This window comes from Ranitomeya imitator, chromosome 4 (assembly GCF_032444005.1).
Source record: "Ranitomeya imitator isolate aRanImi1 chromosome 4, aRanImi1.pri, whole genome shotgun sequence".
NCBI lineage: Eukaryota > Metazoa > Chordata > Amphibia > Anura > Dendrobatidae > Ranitomeya > Ranitomeya imitator.
Window position 1 is genome coordinate 448,474,683 of NC_091285.1, and position 25,091 is coordinate 448,499,773.

Consider the following 25,091-nt stretch of genomic DNA (forward strand, 5'->3'; position numbering starts at 1 on the left):
ATGTAGCTGGAATGTTGTGATGGCTGCGAAAGGTTTTGACAGGAACAATGATGTAGGCATCTTAACAATTGTGTACATGTTTTAATATTGAGGGTTTTTTTGTTTTTTTTTACTCTAGGGCAGGGGACATTGTAGAGCTGAAGATTTTGGAGATACCTGTAGATATCAAACTGCAGACAAATGACCTACCTGAGAACACAACGGGTATGAATACAGACTACATAAATGGTACAACAAAGCAAATGCCAGTAGAGACAAGTAATGCACAGAACATCCCTCGCAGATCAGATGCGAGGAGCAATGATTCTGACACTTCCCCACTGCCCTGCTCAAAAAGTTATGTGGACAGACAAACTGAAGGCCTTAACCAGCCTAAGAATTTTCGCCGTAGGCACAATTCATGTGAGTACTGACATGAATAGGAACAATGTCATTTAACCATGAGTGGATATATTTTTTTATTTAAGAAGGACATTAAAAGGAACCTGTCAGAAGGATTGTGCTGATTTAACCTACAGATAGTGTCAGGTCGGTGCCGTTCTAGTCGGTGCCGTTCTACTGATTAAAATGATACCTTGGTTGATGAAATTCGTCGTGTGGTTGTTTAATCTTTATTTTCCATTTTGAGTTGATATGCTCGTGCCCTGGATTGGCCTTTGGGAGGTGCTTCATATGGTGCTCCGCTTAGTTATTCATACTGATGGCTTATGATAGTTCACTGATCCCTCTTATAAATTACTTTTTTTTTTTTTTTTTTTTTTTTTTTTTTAATCTGTCTCCAAATTTTTCTGGCTGCGCCTGTGCAGTAGCATCTATTGGCGATCCAAAGCACGGGCATATCATAAACTGAAAATAAAGATTAAACAACAACCACAAGATGGATTTAATCAACCAAGGTATTTTAATCTGCATAACGTCGCCAACCTGACACTGTCTGTAGGCTGCTCGGCACAATCCTACAGACAGGTCCCCTTTTAATTTTAGATTATTGGTTCACAATACTCGCCTTACATTTTCTCTTTCTACTTTTTGCATTTCCTGGTCTGCAATACATTACAATGTCAGATTACTTGATGTGTTTTTTTCCCTCATTAGGTTCAGTATTCTGTCCATATTTATCTTCTATAAACTTTTAATATAAAAGTAGGATACTGTATTGTAACTGAAATGAGCTTTATCACCAGTGATGATGTACTGTAGGATCCCCTTACCCTTTAAGTACTAGACTAGAACGTTCATAACCACATTTTCTGAAGTGGTTCCACAGTTGATGATCTTTTAAAAGTACCAAATTATCATTATATTCATATTATTGTTGGTAAAAATAGTATTACAAACATTTTCCAATATGTTTCTGTATCAGTTCCTCACGTTCGTTCATTCCTTCATTCACTCACAGCCTTCAGTGCATAAATATCTGTTTTCACCTACTCTGCTTCTTACCTTATGCAGCTCTGATGCACATAGTAAGTGCTGTGAAGGCACATATTAAACGATTGCAAGCAGAGATCCTTAAAGCTATAAGGAGTTGATATTGCATTACTTTAAAATATATCAAATAGTTATTTGCAGACAAGCATATCCCTTTAGAAATGTCTAAGTTAGATTTGCAAATCTTTCACTGAGCCAACCCAGGCCATGTGCCGAAGTTGTAACTGGCTATACACGGATCAGCCATACCATTTAAAGGAATCTTTCAGTCCAATGTATACATCAAACTAAGCATTCAGCATTATGGGGAATCTAATAACAATGACATTTGTTGTTTTACTTTTTTAAATCTGTTTCTCCTTTGTCCATCACAAAAGCTTTCTTACAATATGCAAGTTAGGATGTTCAGCATACTATCGGTGAGGCCCCTGTGCATTATTCCACCCACGTATTTAGCATGCCTACCCTTCGTATGTTGTTTGGTAGCATTGGCTTGCCCAGAGCCATTTGAAGAGAATTCTATAGCATGCATGCTTGATTTCTATTTTTGCACCATTCCAGTCTAGGCTGGTCAGTTTGAATTGTAAATTCAGGCAACAGTCTCCTTTTTAAAACCTACCTGCTTTATTTTGTGCCGATTCCCCTTTTGATCCCAAAACTCTTGAGTCCTTGTGGCATTGCCTCAAAAAAGACTACTTAAGGTGTTCGATGGTATCTTGGCACAAGGACTTCAGCGGTCCTATATGGTTGCCATCATAGCCACCAATACCTTTGGTGAGCTATTTTTAACACAGAAGCTGTTTTGTAAAATTAGACCATACTGGCTAGCCTTTGCTCCCTATGTACAGTAAGGAGCATTGAGCACCCATCACTTTGTCTCTAGTTTGCTCCTGGTCTTTTCTTCGATTGCTTTTGGTGTTGAAAACCAGTGCAGTTAAGTAAATAAGGCAGCTCACTGCAGTGCTAGAACATACAAACTTGAAAAACGAAATTTGAACTGCATTACTGCACTATAAATATGAAAAATGAGAGCTTTTAGCGCATAAAAATGGCCAATTTTATGTGTACCTGGTAGCCCCGTTACTGCATCTCTCTTATACCAGGTCCTAAACTTGCCTTACCTCGCTGAGAATAAACGTCTCCATCTGAATGGGTACATGTGAAAACCTCTTACTAGACTAAAATTCTCTCTCTCTCTGTGGAGGGGTATTGATTGGTAATAAGAGAGATGCCGTAACGGGGCTACCAGGTACACATAAAATTGGCCATTTTTATGCGCTAAAAGCTCTCATTTTTCATATTTCTAGTGCAGTAATGCAGTTCAAATTTCGTTTTTCAAGTTTGTATGTTCTAGCGCTGCAGTGTGCTGCCGTATTTACTTAACTATATACGAGTTGGCGACTCTAGGTTCAGCACCTGTTCACACTAAGTCTATGTTTGGATGTGCCGGTCAGGTTTTTGAAATGAAAACCAGTGCATACACGAAACCTCAAAAGACCTGCCTTTTGCGAGATGGAGCATCTCAATCATGACTTTGCCCTAGTCAGTCATTTTGATCCTTACATTAATGCACTTTTCTCACTTCTAAAACATGAAGTTCAAGAACTGACTGTTTACTTGCGGCCCAATATATCTCTCCCTTTTCCAATCACCATTGTCACAAGATAATTCCTCTCCTTTAGTTACCTTTTAAGCGACTGAGTAGTGAGTGATCTTTGTGAAAGTTCACCATGGTACAAAGGTCCCTTTTCTTGTTTATTAGGAACAACCTAAGAAATGTAGTGCAAAACTTAAAAATGAGTGTGTGCGTTGCAGGGATACGAAACGCTGCTCAGCTTGTATAAAAAAAAAAAAAAAAAAAACTATTTGAAGAATTACCAAACTTCGCCATGAACTTAAACTCCATTATTGCTGCAGACTTTAAAGATTCCTTTAAGACTAATCCATAAAGAAGGTGGTGGAAGTGGGGAAAAACGAAAAACAGAATGTTGTCATCTGATTCAGATGAATTAGAGATGTGGAATGATGAATGTGGATCTGATACTTCTTTCTCTTCATCCTCTGATGGTAGTACAGGGGGTAGACAATGATTGGTCAAAGCTATAAGGGCTACCATGGGCATCATAGATGATAAAAACCCAAATCTGTACAGGATATTCTGTTCGGGGTGGTTTAGAGCAGAACAAAAGGTGAACATTTCCAATACATAAGAAAATTTGGGCTCTCATTAAAAAGGAATAGAAGAAACTGGAAAAGAGGTTCTCTACCCTCGTCATTAAAAAAGAGGTACACTCGTCATCACAAAAGATATTTGTAGCAGTTGCCAAAACTCTACATGGCCCTTTGAGGACATGGGTATCCTAAAAGATCCTTTAGATAGGAAGGCTGATGAATACTGAAGACATACTTGGGGATTCCTCGTCAGGAACACTGAAACCGGACGTCTGTGACCTGTATAGCAAGATCTATGATCATCTGGAGGGTGAACAAAGGGATAATGTTCTGTTAGAAACGATCTTGGCCAATCTGGCACTAATGCTGGCAGCAGCAGCCTTTCTTGCAGAAGCCTCAGCAGACACGGTGGGGGTAGCGTCAAGATCAGTGGGCCTCTCTAACGCTTCTCATAGGGTGCTAGGGCTCAAATGTTGGCTAGTGGATGTCCAGTCTAAAACTAAATTATGTTCCAACCCATGTGATGAATAGTATATGTATCTGCAGAGAGCAGACGCAGCCTAAGCACATTGTTTAAGTGGGCAAAGCGCTGGAGCGCTGCCCATGACTTTCACTTCACAGGACAACTCAAGCATTTCTCAACATAAGGCGGCATATTTAATAAGATCAGAGATCGGTCGAAACGTCGACTAGAGTCGCTCGTATACGTTTCTCTCTTCTCTGCTCTACGAATATGGTGTGTGACCACATAAATTTCCTTTTTTGCACCACCTTATGGATAGTGTGTGGTGAATTCTCTTCATTTGGACTCAGGGTTTCAAGGGCCCATTCCACCAGCACCTCACCTTTGGACAGAGTGCAGGCCAATTTATTGTATCTTGCCTGGTATCAGTGGCAGTCGGCAACCCCACCAAGACGCTCATGACAGCCGGGTCATAGTTGGGGACCATGACCTCCATGTATTCCAGCAATACTATAGGCTCAACTATATACCAGAGAATTGCAGCAGGAGATACTGATAGATGAAATAAAGAGGTTGTTTGAAAGGATAATTAAGTATTCAGTGGTAACCAATTCCCTCTTATGCTGGCTAAGCAAAGATAATCTGTCAGTAAAGGTTCCATGGGTAAATCAAGTTACAGATGTCATAGCTTCAGATGCAAGCCCAAGTGGATGAGGAGTGCATCTGAGGGTCTGTGTAGCTCAGGGTGTTTGGTCAGAAGAGACGTTCCTCCAACATGAAAGAACTTTTGGCAGTGAAATATGTGGTGTAGAAATTGCTCACATCCCTCCAAAGCAGTCATGTTCCTATCCTGTCAGACAATCGAATTACTGTGGCTTACATCAACCATCCGGGGAGGACAAGATCTCACTCCCTGATGGCGGCAATGGAGGAAATTTTACAGATGGCAGAAAAGCATCTTTTGTCACTAGCAGTGTTACATATGAAAGGGAAAGACCAAATTACTTATTGGTAATGGGATTTTCCAGAGCCCATGATGGCACCCTTATATCCCCCTCCCATTGGTATTGGTGTGCACTAATAATTTTAGGTATATAGTTCATAGGTTGTTTGTAGCGGATAGTCTGATGATGGTATGCACATATTGCTGTCTTGGAGTTCCACTCATGCTCTGTAAACTAACTGATGAGGGGGAGAGGGTCTGCCCTTTTTATACAGTAGGTTCCTGTCCTTGATGGGATCCCTTTTTTCGTGTGGTGCTGTCATTGGGTCTAGAAAATCCAATTATCAGTAAATTTCATCTTTTATTTGTCTTATCCCTATTACTTGTCAGCAGCTCTCCCAAAAGCCTTTGCCATTCTGTGGAGAGGAATCACGAAACGGATGAAGCAGGTATTTTAGCTGCTTAGGTGAATTCCTAAAACTGTAGTGTTTGTAATAGATAAATATATGTTCCTAGGGAGTTTTATGTCCCTTTTGTTTAGCAAAAGCACAGTGATTTCATGTGCAATATGTTCTCCGTAACAAGAAAAATGATTTGATCTTAGCTCCACGGTTCACCTTTGTTCCCACAATGTTATCACTCTCTAAATATGGAACTTTCTTTGACCTTTTCTTTGTTGCCTCCTGACAACTTTCCAATATTCTTTTCTCCTTGACCTTATCTATAAGTTGTGCAGTTAACAGTATATTGTCTTGGATATATGAGAGATACGTGCTTTAAGTCAAGAAGCTTAGTAGTATAAATGTTTATTAATGATGCTGAACTGCATCTCCAAGGTGTAGATCACTGGGTCACAGGAGAGGGAGGTCATGACTGCCAAGATGATCTTCCTGAGGGTTTATTCATGTTGCTTTGTATTTTCTACTAACATGATGTGTGATTTCTGGTCAAAAGTGTAACGTGCTTTCATGTCTGTTGTAGATCATGGTGTAATTCTAATTCTTTATTGCTCGCTGACATTCTGATTTTCTATTAGAGTGGCAGAGTCTGATTAGCGTTGATGATCACTCCAGCTCCTGTGTCCATAGAAAATCATTCAACCAAAAGAGTGTTAGTGCCATAGTCAGGCACTGATGTTGCATAAGAATGTCTCCCTCAGTCACATTTTCTAATTCATCCCAACAGTGTAGAGTGGGACTTTATGCAGACTAATTTGGGCCCTTCGATTCCATACCTGTCAAGCTTTGTCTATGGACATTTCTATGGCATAGGGGCACAGTGATGCTAGACTCGGAAAGAGTCTTCCCCTAAATATTTAAATATTTCCAGAAAGTTAAGACCTTTCCTAAAATGTCCTTTGTATGCTGTTTCATTAGTATTACCCTTCACTGCAAATAAGCCTGACCTAGACCTTGAACGTCTGCCCGATTTTTATTGTATTTTTTTTAAATTTCGGCTCTGGAATGGTATAATGTAAGTTCCCTGACCCTAGTATCATACTTACCAGCTGCCATCTTCGTCTGTTCCCTGTGCTTCTCTGGTCCAGCGCTTGTGACTGCAGCTTCGGACTGGGCAGAAGTCAGAGATAACGATCACAAGCTCTCAATGTAAGTCTATTAGGGTCTTGTTCTTGCCTAATTCTGGCTTACATAGACTTGCATTGAGAAGACACCTCCTGGCTCACCCAGCAACCATATTTCTATTAGTGACACCAATCCAGGAGTGGAAAAAAACACAAACAAAAAAAACTCTGCAGGAGTGGTGCTTTAAGAAGGCACTATATATTTTAGTGGGGGTGTTCTCAAAGCACCCACCAGACTGCCAGGTCTGATTTAGTTCTCCATTCTTGCATTTAGGTCACTTCAGACTCATTTTGGAACTCTGTAATGAGTAATGCAACACAAGATAGTTTATTACTTTTATTTAGCTTTTTAAGGGCCATGTACTTTAACAGTCACCGGCCCCACTCTGTGAATTTGCTTCTTTTTTACACTTTAAAATTAGTGTTTAGGCTCTGATTTGTTAAAACTGGTTTGTACGCCAGTCTTAATGAGGTGTGATGGATTAAGATGTGACAGGCCACTTAATGAATTTGGAGCATCTAAGGCTATATTCACACTTAGCGGTTTTTACCGCGGAACCGCCGCGATTTTGATGCTGCGGGTCCGCAGCAGTTTCCATAGCGTTTACAGTAACATGTAAACCCTATGGAAACCGCAAACCGCTGTGCACATGCTGCGGGAACAACCGCGCGGGAACGCAGCGGTTTACAACCCGCAGCATGTCACTTCTTTGTGCAGAATCGCTGCGATTCTGCACCCATAGGAATACATTGAACCGCTTACTTCCCGCATGGGGCTGTGCCCACGTTGCTGGAAGTAAGCGGATAATGTGCGGGTGGTACCCGGGGTGGAGGAGAGGAGACTCTCCTCCAGGCCCTGGGAACCATATTTGGGGTTAAAAAATAAAAAATCTGGTTATACTCACCCTCTGATGTCCGGAGCTCCTGGGCGCTGCACGCGGCCGTCCGGTCAGAGTTGCTGTGCGACCAGGACCTGTGGTGACGTCGCGGTCACATGACCGTGACGTCACGAAGGGTCCTTCTCCCACAGCATCTTAGGAACCGGACCGCCGGGTGCAGCGCCCAGGAGATCCGGACATCAGAGGGTGAGTATAACCAATTTTTATTATTTTTAACATTACTATTGATGCTGCATATTGCTGCATATGCAGCATCAATAGTATAGGCGGAAACCCGCAGCGGAAAACGCGGAACAAACCGCGATAAATCTGCAGGGAGAACCGCAGTTGTTTTGCCCTGCAGATTTATCAAATCCGCTGCGGGAGAACCCGCAGGGACCCGACGCAAGGTGTGAACATAGCCTAAGTGCCTTGCGCCGCTGCAAAAAATATTATTCCATTTAGGAATTGGAGTATTATTTCTTACTTGAATGCCAGAATTTTTGCTGGATTTGATGGGTGTGCATAGCCATGCTGTTTTCCAATCCGGCTTCTCCCCAGCTCAACCCATTTTGGCAGAGCTACCGTACTTGAAACTGGCATGAAAACTCCAAAAAGTTGCAAAATGTTTGCATCTACACCTTGTAAAAAATTGTTGCGACTTTGTATTCTGGTATAACAACTTTGTTCAATTGGCCCCATATAGTATATCAGCATTGATTTTTAAAGATCAGAACTTTCAGCTGGCGCCCTATGACTGTGCCTCGTTTAAAGTCAATATAACCCTACATATTAGTGTTTGTTTATGGTGATTTTATTGCGGTGTTCTGGATTTGATGTACCCTTTTGTAATGTGTCCTATATTTACCTACGAAATCTAGGTAAAAACCATAGGTCTAAATAGCAAGAACACAAGAAGAGGATTCGGAGATCCTCAAAAATTAGAAAAAAACAGCAAAACAAGGCAGAGATGCTTACCTGCCTAGGCCTCTAAACAAATGCACTATCAGGATGCAGTGGACACATGTGGTTAAGATGGAGACAACACAGGTGCAGCATAACCGGTGAGGCAGCCACTCACAACCTGCCAAACTAATGGAGGGGGTGGCTGCTTGGCACATTGCTGCACATAAAAGACTTGTATGTGGCGCTGTTCACACAATGGAGATGCACAGCATCCAGGCAAGTCTAGTAGTGACACCCTTCTATTAGATCAGACGGGCCTGCCCAGCGCTAACCAAATGCACCCCATGTGAACAGACACCACAGTTTACAAGACAAAAATGGGCCCAACTGCACCCCCCAAAAAAAGTGCAAAACACACAAAAAAAATTTTTGGTGAGGTATTAGTTTATATTTTGGCCAAAATACGCAAGCTCGTAACCCGCATCAAGGGTGACGGAAATCCTCTCTCCACTGGAACAGCACGGACCTCGCACAGCACTGCAGCCAATCAGTGAGATATGCACCTTTAAGTGTTTTGTGCTTTAAACTATGGCTCCTTTATTGGTGCCAGCGCTGTCATAGTGTGCAGACAGTTACACAACAGGAGCAGCGTTGGAGAATAAACGCTGGACCGAAGGGGGGGGAGGGGTAAACTTTTTTTTTTTTTTCTTCTTTTTTTCTTAATTGTAGCTGTGGAAGAGGAGTGTTCTGAAACCAGAAAACCCTTTTAAAGAAGCCCTCTCATTAATAATTTTCACTAAGTGTGTATGTCAATGATGTGTAATGTGAGTATTAATATACTTCCCTGCCTCTACTCTCTGGGAACCAGCACCATTTTGGTCCGCTTTTTAGTGACTTCACCACTCTACAGACTCTTAGGGTCATTGTCCATTCTGTGTGACCCAGAAGTGTTTACATTGTGAGAGAGTTCGGGTCACGTACAGAGTGGGCTTAATGGTCAGAATTGCATTGATGTCAATGAGAAGAGGAGCACAAGTTCGCTGGATTCCAGAGAAGGTGGTTGGTGAGCATTGTATATACCGTAGACATATACAGACAATAAAAAATAAACCCCATTGGAGTGCTTTTTTAACTTGAGTAGGTAAAAATAAATTTTAATTCTATTGGTCCTATTGGCCATGCTTTGACTTAATCTTTATTATTTACCCTCTCTGCCATAGTTGGTGTGCCCAGTGAATGTATTAAAATACTTATCGATCACTAAAGTTGCTTAAAGAGAACCTGTCACCCCCCCAGGCGTTTTTAACTAAAAGAGCCATCTTATGCAGCACTAATGCTGCATTCTGTCAAGGTGGCTCTTTTAGCTGGGGTCCTTGCCAGCGCTGAGGTATTCGTTTTTAGAATTTGCCTTTGCTACATGTAGTTTGTCAGGGGGGGCATGTCTTTTCCCCCCCCGACACAAACGCCTCCCAGCCATCACTCAGGGCCTCCAGGCACCGCCTCCACTTCCTTCATTAACGTCCCCAACGCCTGCGCTGTAAGTTTTTTTTTTTTTTTGCTTTTTTTCGGGCATGCACAGTTTGCACTGCCCTTCGACTCCCATCAAGTGATGGGAACTTATAGCGCAGGTGACGTTAATGAAGGAAGAGGAGCCGGCGCACGGAGGCCCTGAGTGATGGCTGGGAGGCGTTTATGTCGGGGGGGGGGGGGGAAGACATGCCCCCCTGACAAACTACAGGTGGGAAAGGAAAATTCTAAACACAAATAGTTCACCGCTGGCAGGGACCCCAACTAAAAGCCACCTTGACAGGATGCAGCATTAGTGCTGCACAAGGTGGCTCTTTTAGTGAAAAACACCTGGGGGGAAGCGACAGGTTCTCTTTAAGCAACTTTAGTGATACATTGCACAACGGCTCAATCTTATCCCTATATTGGTGGAACAAAATTCCCCCAAAGTGTGGCCATAAGAAAAAATATGATGAGGATGGAGATGATTTATATAGCACCATGGATTACATGGTGCTGTACATGAGAAGGGGTTACATACAAATTACAGTAAACAAACTTATCAATAACAGAGGGGAGATGACCCTGCCCTTGCGGGCTTACATTCTACAGGATGGTGGGGATGGAGACAATAGGTTGGGGGTTGCGGCAGCTCCAGTGGTGGTGAGGCGGTAGCTCCGGTAGTGGTGAGGAGGCAGCGGGGTCAGTCCAGGCTGTAAGCTTTCCTGAAGAGGTGGGTTTTCAGGTTCCGTCTGAAGGATACGAATGTGGTTGATAGTCGGACGTGTTGGGGCACAGAATTCCAGAGGATGGAGGATATTCGGGAGAAATCTTGCAGGCGATTAGGTGAGGAGCGAATAAGTGCGGAGGAGAGGAGGTCTTGGTAGTTCCTGATTAGCGTATATAAATATATAGAAAGGTTCCTGTATCTCCCCTCATCTCCACTCCCCTACTTCTTGGGGTCGGGTCTCTGGAGAATGCACTGGTGAAGAGCTGACAGTAGCTGTGATCGATAGTTCTGGTGTCACGTTCATCCCCTCTTCCTTACAGATACCCATAAGAAAGAAGGAAGACTCATGATCCTGCTCCCCAAATTCACAGGAGTACTGTGTCCTGACTATTGCACCTACAACTGTGAGCCTGGACAATAGGCTTGAAAGTGATTAATAATACCTATATTCTTTGCAGCTAAATGTTAGTAGGTTTCCCTCCATCTCTTCTCAGGCAGATCCCATTCATGTGCCCCTGTCTGGTCATTGAATATTTTTACAATAAAGTCACTATTCACATAACAGAAAGGTATGCCATGCACATGTGTGATAAATTGAACTGAGCCTTCAGATTTTGGACTTCCCAACCTGATAACCTTATTTTACCCCCATCAGACCTCTGTATACTAGGCTGTTCCGTCTCCAAAATGATTGTTTTTGCTCCTAAAACCATATATTGCATTGCATACAAATTTTCTAATCCCTTGAGCGTCTGCAGGATGAGGCTCTCTTCTTTTACGTTAATAACACCATATATCTGTAAAATTGTTTCTGCGTAAAGTGATTTTGAAGTTTTTGTTTTTTAAACACACACTTATCAAACTCTAGATAAGTGATTTCCAGGGCATTTCAGGCTTTGAGATAGTTTCCCACTACTGAAAATGAGCAATTCCTTGCACGCACCCTTCATGTGGGAGGGAAGGCAGTATTTGTTTTTGCGATTTCTTCAGGGATTCATTGAAGACCTATTTCTGCCAAAAAAAAGAGAATGCTGCTTAATAAGCTTTACACAAACACAATTAGATTAAACATTGCCTGTGCTAGGGTAGACAGAGTTCATGTCTCCATGCGTGACCTGCCTCCCAGCTCACTTATATTGTCACGGAGATACAGTGCTGCAGTTCATCCCCCAGGAGGTGGGAATTCCTTCCTCAGCACGAGATGTGAACAGGTTGTAAGCCACCGGCACGTACACTGTCACTCAAAAGTAGGACAACACTGCTATACTTTATTCTCTAGATATGAAATTCTTTACCTTTTTAGAATGCTGAAATATTGCTGCATGCTATATAGCATAAATATAACTGCTGCACAAAAGCACTATAGATTGCGTTCTTTTGTAGCAGTCACTACTTATAAATAGTTTAAAGTTTTTGTTTTTCTGGCATTTTTTTTCTTTCATATACTGTATAAAATGTGTGCTATTTTCAGCAGCCAGTTTTCTACAATGTGTTTAATTCCACTGATCTGAAAAGTAATTGTCTTTGTTCCTAACTATATCCAAGCTTAAAGTGGTTCTCCACAAATAAAGCAAAATGGCTAAATAAATGAGTTGTCATTTATAAATTCATCAGTACCTTAAATTGGCAAATCACACTTGTATTGTATAGGAAGGTAATAACTATAGTATCTTAACCCCTTCCCGACCCATGACGCCACGTAGGCGTCATGAAAGTCGGTGCCATTCCGACCCATGACGCCTATGCGGCGTCATGGAAAGATCGCGTCCCTGCAGATCGGGTGAAAGGGTTAACTCCCATTTCACCCGATCTGCAGGGACAGGGGGAGTGGTAGTTTAGCCCAGGGGGGGTGGCTTCACCCCCTCGTGGCTACGATCGCTCTGATTGGCTGTTGAAAGTGAAACTGCCAATCAGAGCGATTTGTAATATTTCACCCATTATAACGGGTGAAATATTACAATCCAGCCATGGCCGATGCTGAAATATCATCGGCCATGGCTGGAAATACTAGTGTGCCCCCACCCCACCCCTCCGATCGCCCCCCCCACCCCCCCGATCTGGCCGGTACACTGCTCCGGCTCCCCTCCGCCCTGTGCTCCGCTCCCCCCCATGCTCGTGTCCGCTCCCCCCGTGCTCCAATCACCCCCCCGTGCTCCAATCACCCCCCCTGCACTCCGATCCACCCCCCGTGCTCCGTTCCACCCCCCGTGCTCCATTCCAGCCCCCCCGTGCTCCATTCCACGCCCCCCGTGCTCCGTTCCACCCCTCCCGCGCTCCGATTCCCCCCCCGTGCTCCGATTCCCCCCCCCCGTGGTCCCCCCCCACCCTATCATACTTACCGATCCAGCCGTGGTCCCGTCCGTCTTCTCCCGGGCGCCGCCATCTTCCAAAATGGCGGGCGCATGCGCACTGCGCCCGCCGAATCTGCCGGCCGGCAGATTCGTTCCAAAGTGCATTTTGATCACTGAGATAGATTATATCTCAGTGATCAAAATAAAAAAAATTATAAATGACCCCCCCCCCCCTCCTTTGTCACCCCCATAGGTAGGGACAATAAAAAAATAAAGAAATTTTTTTTTTTCCACTAATGTTAGAATAGGGTTAGGGTTAGGGGTAGGGTTAGGGTTAGGGGTAGGGCTAGGGGTAGGGCTAGGGGTAGGGTTAGGGGTAGGGTTAGGGGTAGGGGTAGGGTTAGGGTTAGGAATGTGCACACGTATTCTGGTCCTCTCCGGATTTTTCCGCTGCGGATTTGATAAATCCGCAGTGCTAAACCGCTGCGGATTTATGGCGGATTTACCGCGTTTTTTTCTGCGCATTTCACTGCGGTTTTACAATTGCGATTTTCTATTGGAGCAGTTGTAAAACCGCTGCGGAATCCGCACAAAGAAGTGACATGCTGCGGAATGTAAACCGCTGCGTTTCCGTGCAGTTTTTCCGCAGCATGTGTACAGCGATTTTTGTTTCCCATAGGTTTACATTGAACTGTACACTCATGGGAAACTGCTGCGGATCCGCAGCGTTTTCCGCAGCGTGTGCACATACCTTTAGAATTAGGCTATGTGCACACGGTGCGGATTTGGCTGCGGATTCGCAGCAGTGTTCCATCAGGTTTACAGTACCATGTAAACATATGAAAAACCAAATCCGCTGTGCCCATGGTGCGGAAAATACCGCGCGGGAACGCTGCGTTGTATTTTCCGCAGCATGTCAATTCTTTGTGCGGATTCCGCAGCGTTTTACACCTGTTCCTCAATAGGAATCCGCAGGTGAAATCCGCACAAAAAACACTGGAAATCCGCGGAAAATCCGCAGGTAAAACACAGTGCCTTTTACCTGCAGATTTTTCAAAAATGGTGCGGAAATATCTCACACGAATCCGCAACGTGGGCACATAGCCTTAGGGTTAGGGTTGGAATTAGGGTTGTGGTTAGGGTTAGGGGTGTGTTGGGGTTAGTGTTGTGGTTAGGGGTGTGTTGGGGTTAGGGTTGTGATTAGGATTATGGCTACAGTTGGGATTAGGGTTAGGGGTGTGTTGGGGTTAGTGTTGGAGTTAGAATTGAGGGGTTACCACTGTTTAGGCACATCAGGGGTCTCCAAACGCAACATGGCGCCACCATTGATTCCAGCCAATCTCGTATTCAAAAAGTCAAATGGTGCTCCCTCACTTCCGAGCCCTGACGTGTGCCCAAACAGTGGTTTACCCCCACATATGGGGTACCAGCATACTCAGGACAAACTGCGCAACAATTACTGGGGTCCAATTTCTCCTGTTACCCTTGTGAATCTAAAAAAATGCTTGCTAAAACATAATTTTTGAGGAAAGAAAAATGATTTTTTATTTTCACGGCTCTGCGTTGTAAACGTCTGTGAAGCACTTGGGGGTTCAAAGTGCTCACCACATATCTAGATAAGTTCCTTGGGGGGTCTAGTTTCTAAAATGGGGTCACTTGTGGGGGGTTTCTACTGTTTAGGCACACCAGGGGCTCTGCAAACGCAACGTGACACCCGCAGACCATTCCATCAAAGTCTCCATTTCAAAAGTCACTACTTCCCTTCTGAGCCCCGACGTGTGCCCAAACAGTGGTTTACCCCCACATATGGGGTATCAGCGTACTCAGGAGAAACTGGACAACAACTTTTGGGGTCCAATTTCTCCTGTAACCCTTGGGAAAATAAAAAATTCTGGGCTAAATAATTATTTTTGAGGAAAGAAAACGTATTTATTATTTTCACGGCTCTGCATTATAAACTTCTATGAAGCACTTGGGGGTTCAAAGTGCTCACCACACATCTAGATAAGTTCCTTTCAGGGTCTAGTTTCCAAAATGGGGTCACTTGTGGGGGGTTTCTACTGTTTAGGCACATCAGGGGCTCTGCAAACGCAACGTGACGCCCGCAGAGCATTCCATCAAAGTCTGCATTTCAAAACGTCACTACTTCAATTCCAAGCCCCGGCATGTGCCCAAACAGTAGTTTACCCCCACATATGGGGTATCACCGTACTCAGGAGAAACTGGACAACAAATATTGGGGTCAAATTTCTCCTGTTACCCTTGGGAAAATTAAAAAATTCTGGGCTAAATAATTATTTTTGAGGAAAGAAAACGTATTTATTATTTTCACGGCTCTGCATTATAAACTTCTATGAAGCACTTGGGGGTTCAAAGTGCTCACCACACATCTAGATAAGTTCCTTTGGGGGTCTAGTTTCCAAAATGGGGTCACTTGTGGGGGGTTTCTACTGTTAAGCCACATCAGGGGCTCTGCAAACGCAACGTGACGCCCACAGAGCATTCCATCAAAGTCTGCATTTCAAAACGTCACTACTTCACCTCCGAGCCCCGGCATGTGCCCAAACAGTGATTTACCCCCACATATGGGGTATCAGCGTACTCAGGAGAAACTGGACAACAACTTTTGGGGTCAAATTTCTCCTGTTACCCTTGGGAAAATAAAAAATTGCAGGCTAAAATCATTTTTGAGAAAATAATTTTTTATTTTTATTTTCATGGCTCTGCGTTATAAACTTCTGTGAAGCACTTGGGGGTTCAAAGTCCTCACCACACATCTAGATTAGTTCCTTTGGGGGTCTAGTTTCTAAAATGGTGTCATTTCTGGGGGATCTCCAATGTTTAGGCACACAGGGGCTCTCCAAACGTGACATGGTGTCCGCTAATGATTGGAGCTAATTTTCCATTTAAAAAGCCAAATGGCGTGCCATCCCTTCCGAGCCCTGCCGTGCGCCCAAACAGTGGTTTACCCCCACATATGGGGTATCAGCGTACTCGGGACAAACTGGACAACAATATTTGGGGTCCAATTTCTCCTATTATCCTTGGCAAAATAGGAAATTCCAGGCTAAAAAATCATTTTTGAGGAAAGAAAAATTATTTTTTATTTTCATGGCTCTGCGTTATAAACTTCTGTGAAGCACCTGGGGGTTTAAAGTGCTCAATATGCATCTAGATAAGTTCCTTGGGGGGTCTAGTTTCCAAAATGGGGTCACTTGTGCGGGAGCTCCAATGTTTAGGCACACAGGGGCTCTCCAAACGCGACATGGTGTCCGCTAACAATTGGAGCTAATTTTCCATTCAAAAAGTCAAATGGCGCGCCTTCTCTTCCGAGCCCTGCCGAGTGCCCAAACAGTGGTTTACCCCCACATATGAGGTATCGGCGTACTCGGGAGAAATTGCCCAACAAATTTTATGATCCATTTTATCCTACTGCCCATGTGAAAATGAAAAAATTGAGGCGAAAAGAATTTTTTTGTGAAAAAAAATTACTTTTTCATTTTTACAGATCAATTTGTGAAGCACCTGAGGGTTTAAAGTGCTCACTAGGCATCTAAATTAGTTCCTTGGGGGGTCTAGTTTCCAAAATGGGGTCACTTGTGGGGGAGCGCCAATGTTTAGGCACACAGGAGCTATCCAAACGCGACATGGTGTCCGCTAACGATGGAAATAATTTTTCATTCAAAAAGTCAAATGGCGCTCCTTCCCTTCCGAGCCTTACCATGTGCCCAAACAGTGGTTTACCTCCACATGTGAGGTATTGGTGTACTCAGGAGAAATTGCCCAACACATTTTAGGATCCATTTTATCCTGTTGCCCATGTGAAAATGAAAAAATTGAGGCTAAAAGAATTTTTTTGTGAAAAAAAAAAAAGTACTTTTTCATTTTTACGGATCAATTTGTGAAGCAACTGGGGGTTCAAAGTGCTCACTATGCATCTAGTTAAGTTCCTTGGGGCGTCTAGTTTCCAAAATGGGGTCACTTGTGGGGGAGCTCCAATTTTTAGGCACACGGGGGCTCTCCAAACGTGACATGGTGTCCGCTAAAGAGTGGAGCCAATTTTTGATTCAAAAAGTCAAATGGCGCTCCTTCCCTTCCAAGCCCTGCCGTGCGCCAAAACAGTGGTTTACCCCCACATATGAGGTATCAGCGTACTCAGGACAAATTGGACAACAACTTTCGTGGTTCAGTTTCTCCTTTTACCATTGGGAAAATAAAAAAATTGTTGCTAAAAGATAATTTTTGTGACTAAAAAGTTAAATGTTCATTTTTTCCTTCCATGTTGCTTCTGCTGCTGTGAAGCACCTGAAGGGTTAATAAACTTCTTGAATGTGGTTTTGAGTACCTTGAGGGGTGCAGTTTTTAGAATGGTGTCACTTTTGGGTATTTTCAGCCATATAGACCCCTCAAACTGACTTCAAATGTGAGGTGGTCCCTAAAAAAAATGGTTTTGTAAATTTCGTTGTAAAAATGACAAATCGCTGGTCGAATTTTAACCCTTATAACTTCCTAACAAAAAAAAATTTTGTTTCCAAAATTGTGCTGATGTAAAGTAAACATGTGGGAAATGTTATTTATTAACTATTTTGTGTCACATATCTCTCTGGTTTAACAGAATAAAAATTCAAAATGTGAAAATTGCGAAATTTTCAAAATTTTCGCCAAATTTCCGTGTTTATCACAAATAAATGCAGAATTTATTGACCTAAATGTACCACTAACATGAAGCCCAATATGTCACGAAAAAACAATCTCAGAACCGCTAGGATCCGTTGAAGCGTTCCTGAGTTATTACCTCATAAAGGGACACTGGTCAGAATTGCAAAAAACGGCAAGGTCTTTAAGGTCAAAATAGGCTGGGTCTTGAAGGGGTTAAAATTGCTACCATCTTACTCTCAGAAACCTGTCCTGGAATGATTACAGGACAGGTTCCTCTGAGCGCGTGCCATAGGAAGCACTGCAGCTGTGACCTGGCAATAGCTTGAAAGAACATGTGATAGGCTATCTCCTGATTTACAGCAACTGCTCAGCGTTCAGAATGACATGCTCACCGTCTGTATTAGTGGCTTCTTCTTACTTTAGTGCCATTGATATCTCCAGTATTCAATCAGAATTACTTGGCGGACTGCAGTGTGAGCAGCTTCTTCTTACCTCATCACCCCTAGTATCTCTGGTATTCTCTCAGAAATACATGGTGGACAGCAGTGTGAGCAGCTTCTTCTTACCTCATCACCACTAGTATCTCTGGTATTATCTCTGGTATTATCTCAGAAATACATGGTGTAAAGCAGTGTGAGCAGCTTCTTCTTACCTCATCACCCCTAGTATCTCTGGTATTCTCTCAGAAATACATGGTGGACAGCAGTGTGAGCAGCTTCTTCTTACCTCATCACCACTAGTATCTCTGGTATTCTCTCAGAAATACATGGTGGAAAGCAGTGTGAGCAGCCTTTTTCTTGCCACAGTACTACTGGTATCTCCAGCATTCTATCAAAATATCACACCTTCCTACACTTGGCAGGGCAACTATTGCTACTGCACATTCTCACAGGCAGCTGTACTATTAAACTTTCTGGGACTATTTTCTGTAAGTGTAATTACTTCCCTAGACAAAACAAGTGTTATTTGCTAATTAAAAGTCTTTAAGAATTTTATTTATATTCCACTTACCGGTATATATTGATTAGTTCCTGGAGAAGCCATGTAAATGGTCATTGCTATTTAATCAAAACTTTACATATATTAATAGTACCAGCGAATATACGAAAATACTTTATAATATATCTTAGAAGTTGTCTTCTTTCTCCTCTTAGGAGATCATACTACTTCCTCCCCATCTTCTGAATTTATCATTTACTCTGAAAACAGACAGTCTTTCTGTAAGGGGATAGCAAGCTCTTTTGTCAGATTACAACTGTTAATTGAATTGAAATTGGAGGAGAAGGAGGGATGAGTAGCCTGAGAGACACAGACAGATCATTCTTCTACTTTCGAATAAGTACTGCATATATAGTACAGACCAAAAGTTTGGACACACCTTCTCATTTAAAGATTTTTCTGTATTTTCATGACTATGAAAATTGTACATTCACACTGAAGGCATCAAAACTATGAATGAACAAATGTGGAATTATATACGGTACTTAACAAAAAAGTGTGAAACAACTGAAAATGTCTTATATTCTAGGTTCTTCATAGTAGCCACCTTTTGCTTTGACTGCTTTGCACACTCTTGGTTTTCACTTCACAGGTGTGCCCTGTCAGGTTTAGTAAGTGGGATTTCTTGCCTTATAAATGGGGTGTGGACCATCAGTTGTGTTGTGCAGAAGTCTGGTGGATACACAGCTGATAGTCCTACTGAATAGACTGTTAGAATTTGTATTATGGCAAGAAAAAAGCAGCTAAGTAAAGAAAAACGAGTGGCCATCATTAGTTTTAAGAAATGAAGGTCAGTCTGAAAAATTGGGAATACTTTGAAAGTGTCCCCAAGTGCAGTGGCAAAACCCATCAAGCGCTACAAAGATTCTGGCTCATGTGAGGACCGCCCCAGGAAAGGAAGACCAAGAGTCACCTTTGCTTCTGAGGATAAGTTTATCCGAGTCACCAGCCTCAGAAATCGCAGGTTAACAGCAGCTCAGAATAGAGACCAGGTCAATGCCACACTGAGTTCTAGCCCCAGACACATCTCTACAACAACTGTTAAGAGGAGACTTTGTGCAGCAGGCCTTCATGGTAAAATAGCTGCTAGGAAACCACTGCTAAGGACAGGCAACAAGCAGAAGAGACTTGTTTGAGCTAAAGAACACAAGGAATGGACATTAGACCAGTGGAAATCTGTGCTTTGGTCTGACGAGTCCAAATTTGAGATCTTTGGTTCCAACCACCGTGTCTTTGTGCGACGCAGAAAAGGTGAACGGATGGATTCTACATGCCTGGTTCCCACCGTGAAGCATGGAGGAGGAGGTGTGGGGGTGCTTTGCTGGTGACACTGTTGGGGAATTATTCAAAATTGAAGGCATACTGAACCAGCATGGCTACGACAGCATCTTGCAGCGGCATGCTATTCATCCGATTTGCGTTTAGTTGGACCATCATTTATTTTTCAACAGGACAATGACCCCAAACACACCTCCAGCCTGTGTAAGGGCTATTTGACCAAGAAGGAGAGTGATGGGGTGCTATTCCAGATGACCTGGCCTCCACAGTCACCAGACCTGAACCCAATCGAGATGGTTTGGGGTGAGCTGGACCGCATAGTGAAGGCAAAAGGGCCAACAAGTGCTAAGCATCTCTGGGAACTCCTTCAAGATTGTTGGAAGACCATTCCCAGTGACTACCTCTTGAAGCTCATCAAGAGTGTGCAAAGCGGTCATCAAAGCAAAAGGTGGCTACTTTGAAGAACCTAGAATATAAGACCTATTTTAAGTTGTTTCACACTTTTTGTTAACTATATCATTCCACATATGTTAATCCATAGAAGGTGTGTCCAAACTTTTTGTCTGTACTGTATCTCACGCCAGTACTGGATTCAGTTATTTTGCTCAGGACTGCTGTACAATGTCCTCCATGCTGTTGCGGCTTCTGAATATTTAAGAGATTATTCTCTTATGTCGCTTTGTACTGTGTTTAAGGGATACTATAGTATCCAGTCTCTTCTCTCTCTCAAAGACAACTAAACATTAAAAAGAACATGCAGAGCTAAAAACTGGTTAAAATGCCATTTGCCACTCATATAATGGCCAAGAAATAGTTTTATCCCTCGTGTGCACCCAACCAGAGCTGTGGAGCCAGTAAGCCATTTCCCTGACTTCCAACTCCGACCTCACCCCACAGCTCTGTCTCACTATTGAGTATATACATAAAGTGCAGCAGATTCATCTCCACTAAAATCCTTAGATCAGGAACAGAACAAACTTTCCCAAATTCTTCTGAAAACATTTACAGCACATCTTTCACTGAACTGCTGTACCCAATTTATTATGTACTAGCTGAAGAGCCCAGCGTTGCCTGGGCATAGTAAATATCTGTGGTTAGTTATAGCACCTCACTTCTCTTATTTTCCCATCACGCCTCTCATTTAGCACCTCACTTCTTTTTCCCATCACGCCTCTCATTTTCCCCCCCTTACATCTCTCATTTTCTCCTTCACTCCTCTTATTTCCCCCCACTCCTCTCATTCCCCCTAACACGTCATTTCGACCTCACATCTGTCATTTTCCGATCACTCCACTATTTTCCCTCACTCCTCTCATTTTGCACTCACACCTTTTTTCATTTTCACCTCACACCTCTCATTTTCCCCTCAGTATATACAGGTCCTTCTCAAAAAATTAGCATATAGTGTTAAATTTCATTATTTACCATAATGTAATGATTACAATTAAACTTTCAGATATTATAGATTCATTATCCACCAACTGAAATTTGTCAGGTCTTTTATTGTTTTAATACTGATGATTTTGGCATACAACTCCTGATAACCCAAAAAACCTGTCTCAATAAATTAGCATATTTCACCCATCCAATCAAATAAAAGTGTTTTTTAATAACAAACAAAAAAACCAACAAATAATAATGTTCAGTTATGCACTCAATACTTGGTCGGGAATCCTTTGGCAGAAATGACTGCTTCAATGCGGCGTGGCATGGAGGCAATCAGCCTGTGACACTGCTGAGATGTTATGGAGGCCCAGGATGCTTCAATAGCGGCCTTAAGCTCATCCAGAGTGTTGGGTCTTGCGTCTCTCAACTTTCTCTTCACAATATCCCACAGATTCTCTATGGGGTTCAGGTCAGGAGAGTTGGCAGGCCAATTGAGCACAGTAATACCATGGTCAGTAAACCATTTACCAGTGGTTTTGGCACTGTGAGCAGGTGCCAGGTCGTGCTGAAAAATGAAATCTTCATCTCCATAAAGCATTTCAGCCGATGGAAGCATGAAGTGCTCCAAAATCTCCTGATAGCTAGCTGCATTGACCCTGCCCTTGATGAAACACAGTGGACCAACACCAGCAGCTGACATGGCACCCCACACCATCACTGACTGTGGGTACTTGACACTGGACTTCAGGCATTTTGGCATTTCCTTCTCCCCAGTCTTCCTCCAGACTCTGGCACCTTGATTTCCGAATGACATGCAAAATTTGCTTTCATCAGAAAAAAGTACTTGGGACCACTTAGCAACAGTCCAGTGCTGCTTCTCTGTAGCTCAAAAGTGGCTTTACCTGGGGAATGCGGCACCTGTAGCCCATTTCCTGCACACGCCTGTGCACGGTGGCTCTGGATGTTTCCACACCAGACTCAGTCCACTGCTTCCTCAGGTTCCCCAAGGTCTGGAATCGGTCCTTCTCCACAATCTTCCTCAGGGTCCGGTCTCCTCTTCTCGTTGTACAGCGTTTTCTGCCACATTGTTTCCTTCCAACAGACTTACCATTGAGGTGCCTTGATACAGCACTCTGGGAACAGCCTATTTGTTGAGAAATTTCTTTCTGGGTCTTACCCTCTTGCTTGAGGGTGTCAATGATGGCCTTCTTGACATCTGTCAGGTCGCTAGTCGGGGGTTTTGAGTAATGAACCAGGCAGGGAGTTTATAAAAGCCTCAGGTATCTTTTGCATGTGTTTAGAGTTAATTAGTTGATTCAGAAGATTAGGGTAATAGGTCGTTTAGAGAACCTTTTCTTGATATGCTAATTTATTGAGACAGGTTTTTTGGGTTATCAGGAGTTGTATGCCAAAATCATCAGTATTAAAACAATAAAAGACCTGACAAATTTCAGTTGGTGGATAATGAATCTATAATATATGAAAGTTTAATTGTAATCATTACATTATGGTAAATAATGAAATTTAACACTATATGCTAATTTTTTGAGAAGGACCTGTACATGTTTGTCATCTCCCTTATCTATAGTATATACCTGTATGTCATCTCTTCTGTATATAGTATATACCTGTCATCTCCTATATATAGTATATACCTGTATGTCATCTCCTGTATATAGTATATGCCTGTATGTCATCTCCCCTGTATATAGTATATACCTGCTGTTGTCATCTCCTCCTGTATATACTTGTCATCTCCTCTTTTATATAGCATATACCTGTATGTCTTCTCCTCCTGTATATAGTATATACCTGTCATCTCCTCCTGTATGTAGTATGTACCTGTATGTCCTCTCCTCCTGTATATAGTATATATGTGTGTGTGTGTCATCTCCTTCTGTATTAGACCTCGTTCACACGTTATTTGGTCAGTATTTTTACCCCCGTATTTGTAAGCTAAATTGGCAGCCTGATAAATCCCCAGCCAACAGGAATCCCTCCCCCTGGCAGTATATATTAGCTCATGCATACACCTAATAGACAGGTCATGTGACTGACAGCTGCCATATTTCCTATATAGTACATTTGTGGTATGTTTTGAATATGTGCAAGTTTTATGTGAGGCAACTTTTGCATGTGTTGCAACTTTTGTGCATGTGGTAATTTTTCCGCGTGTGCAAGTTTTGCAGGCGCCTAGTTTTGCATGTAGCGAATTTTGCGCGTGGCGACTTTTGTGTTTCGACTTTTATGTGGCGAGGTTGGTGTATGTGTGGTGAAATGTGTGCTGAGGGTGGTATATCTGTTCAAGCACGTGGTAGTGTGTGGCGCATTTTGTGTGTGTTCATATGCCTGTGTGTTGTGAGTATCCCATGTCGGGGCCCCACCGTAGCAACTGTACGGTATATACTCTTTGGCGCCATCGCTCTCATTCTTTAAGCCCCCCTTGTTCACATCTGGCAGCTGTCAATTGGCCTCCAACACTTTTCCTTTCACTTTTTCCCCATTATGCAAAATTTTGGTCGGCCCATTTTATACCAACTCTGACTCCACCAAAATGGATACAAACTCCACAGCCCTCCGCACAACACCTAATTCTAATTTCCTTATTTCCTATATACCTGTGTATAAGTTGACCCGAGTATAAGCCGATACACCTAATTTTTGCCTTGAAAAACTGGGAAAACGTATTGACTCAAGTATAAGCCAGGTATGCATTGTCCCCTCATCCATATCCTTGTATGCATGGACCCTTATTCCCATCCTTGAATGCATGGTTCCTCATCTTTATCCTTGTATGTATGGCCCTCATGAGAAGCATAAAAAAACCCATCCTACTTGCATTCCATGCGCGCCCTCGCAGCATCTTGTTCCGGCTTTCAGCTGCTCCTGCAGCCAGGCAATCACGTGTCACCGCTAATTAATGTAATGAATATTCACCGCTCTACATGCCCATGAAAGTGGTGAATATTCATTACCTTAATTAACGGGCACTAGTGATGAGCGAGTGTCCTCGTTGCTCGGGTTTTCTGAACACGCTCGGGTGATCTCCGACTATTTGACTGCTTGGAGATTTTCATCGTCTCAGCAGCATTATTTACAGCTATTAGCCAGCTTGATTACATGTGGGGATTACCTATCGACCAGGCAACCCCCACTTGTACTCAGCCTGGCTAATAGCTGTAAATCATTCAGCTGCCTGATGAAAACTAAATCTCGGAACACTAACAAATACTCGGTCACCCGAGCAATGAGTACACTCGCTCATCACTAGCGGGCACCCGTTAGACCCCAGCAGCTGCTGGAAGTCTGTGACTGTAACTGTGCACGTGCTGCTATAAGAGAAATTAATATTCATTGCCAGTGCAGTGAATATTTATCGTTAGCAGCAGGCACAGGCTTTAGCCGCAGACGCCGGCTCCTGCCTTGTGTGACCCGCTGCTCCACCGCTCTCCCTCCCCCACCATAAACTGGGACAATGACTTGTGTATAAGTCAAGGGGGCATTTCCAGCACAAAAAGTGCTGGAAAACTCTGCTTATACACGAGTATATACGGTAATCAAAGGGAGTTATGGAAACCAGGGTGTTCTCACTTTAGACTGTTACCACTGCAGCTTGTCTTCAGGAAATCTACACCTTTATTATGTTTGAAAGTGGCTTTCAGGTGCTTATATTGACAACGTGAAGGAACCTGTACAACAAAAAGTTTTATGTAAAGTTTGTGTAATTTTGGATTTGTATAACTCTTTTGTGAATAGTGTGACTCAGCAAATGACCTTACTTACCATAGGTTCCCTGAGGACATCAGTTTGTCAGTTTGCTAATGGGCTATGTTTGAAAGACAGATGTATGTGTAGGAGATGTGTTAA

General features: G+C 42.9%; 1 protein-coding gene across 6 annotated transcripts in view; it reads left to right on the forward strand.

Moving 5' to 3' along the window:
- The window catches only part of EDC3 (enhancer of mRNA decapping 3), a 91,388-nt gene that overhangs the window by 40,049 nt on the left and 26,248 nt on the right, over positions 1-25,091 (forward strand). For 3 of the 6 annotated variants that reach the window (XM_069765710.1, XM_069765712.1, XM_069765713.1), the window contains exon 3: positions 119-402. In XM_069765710.1, the coding sequence (XP_069621811.1) occupies positions 119-402 (284 nt within the window). The remainder of the gene's footprint in view (positions 1-118; positions 403-25,091) is intronic. The other 3 variants (XM_069765714.1, XM_069765715.1, XM_069765716.1) reach the window with 2 other exon arrangements.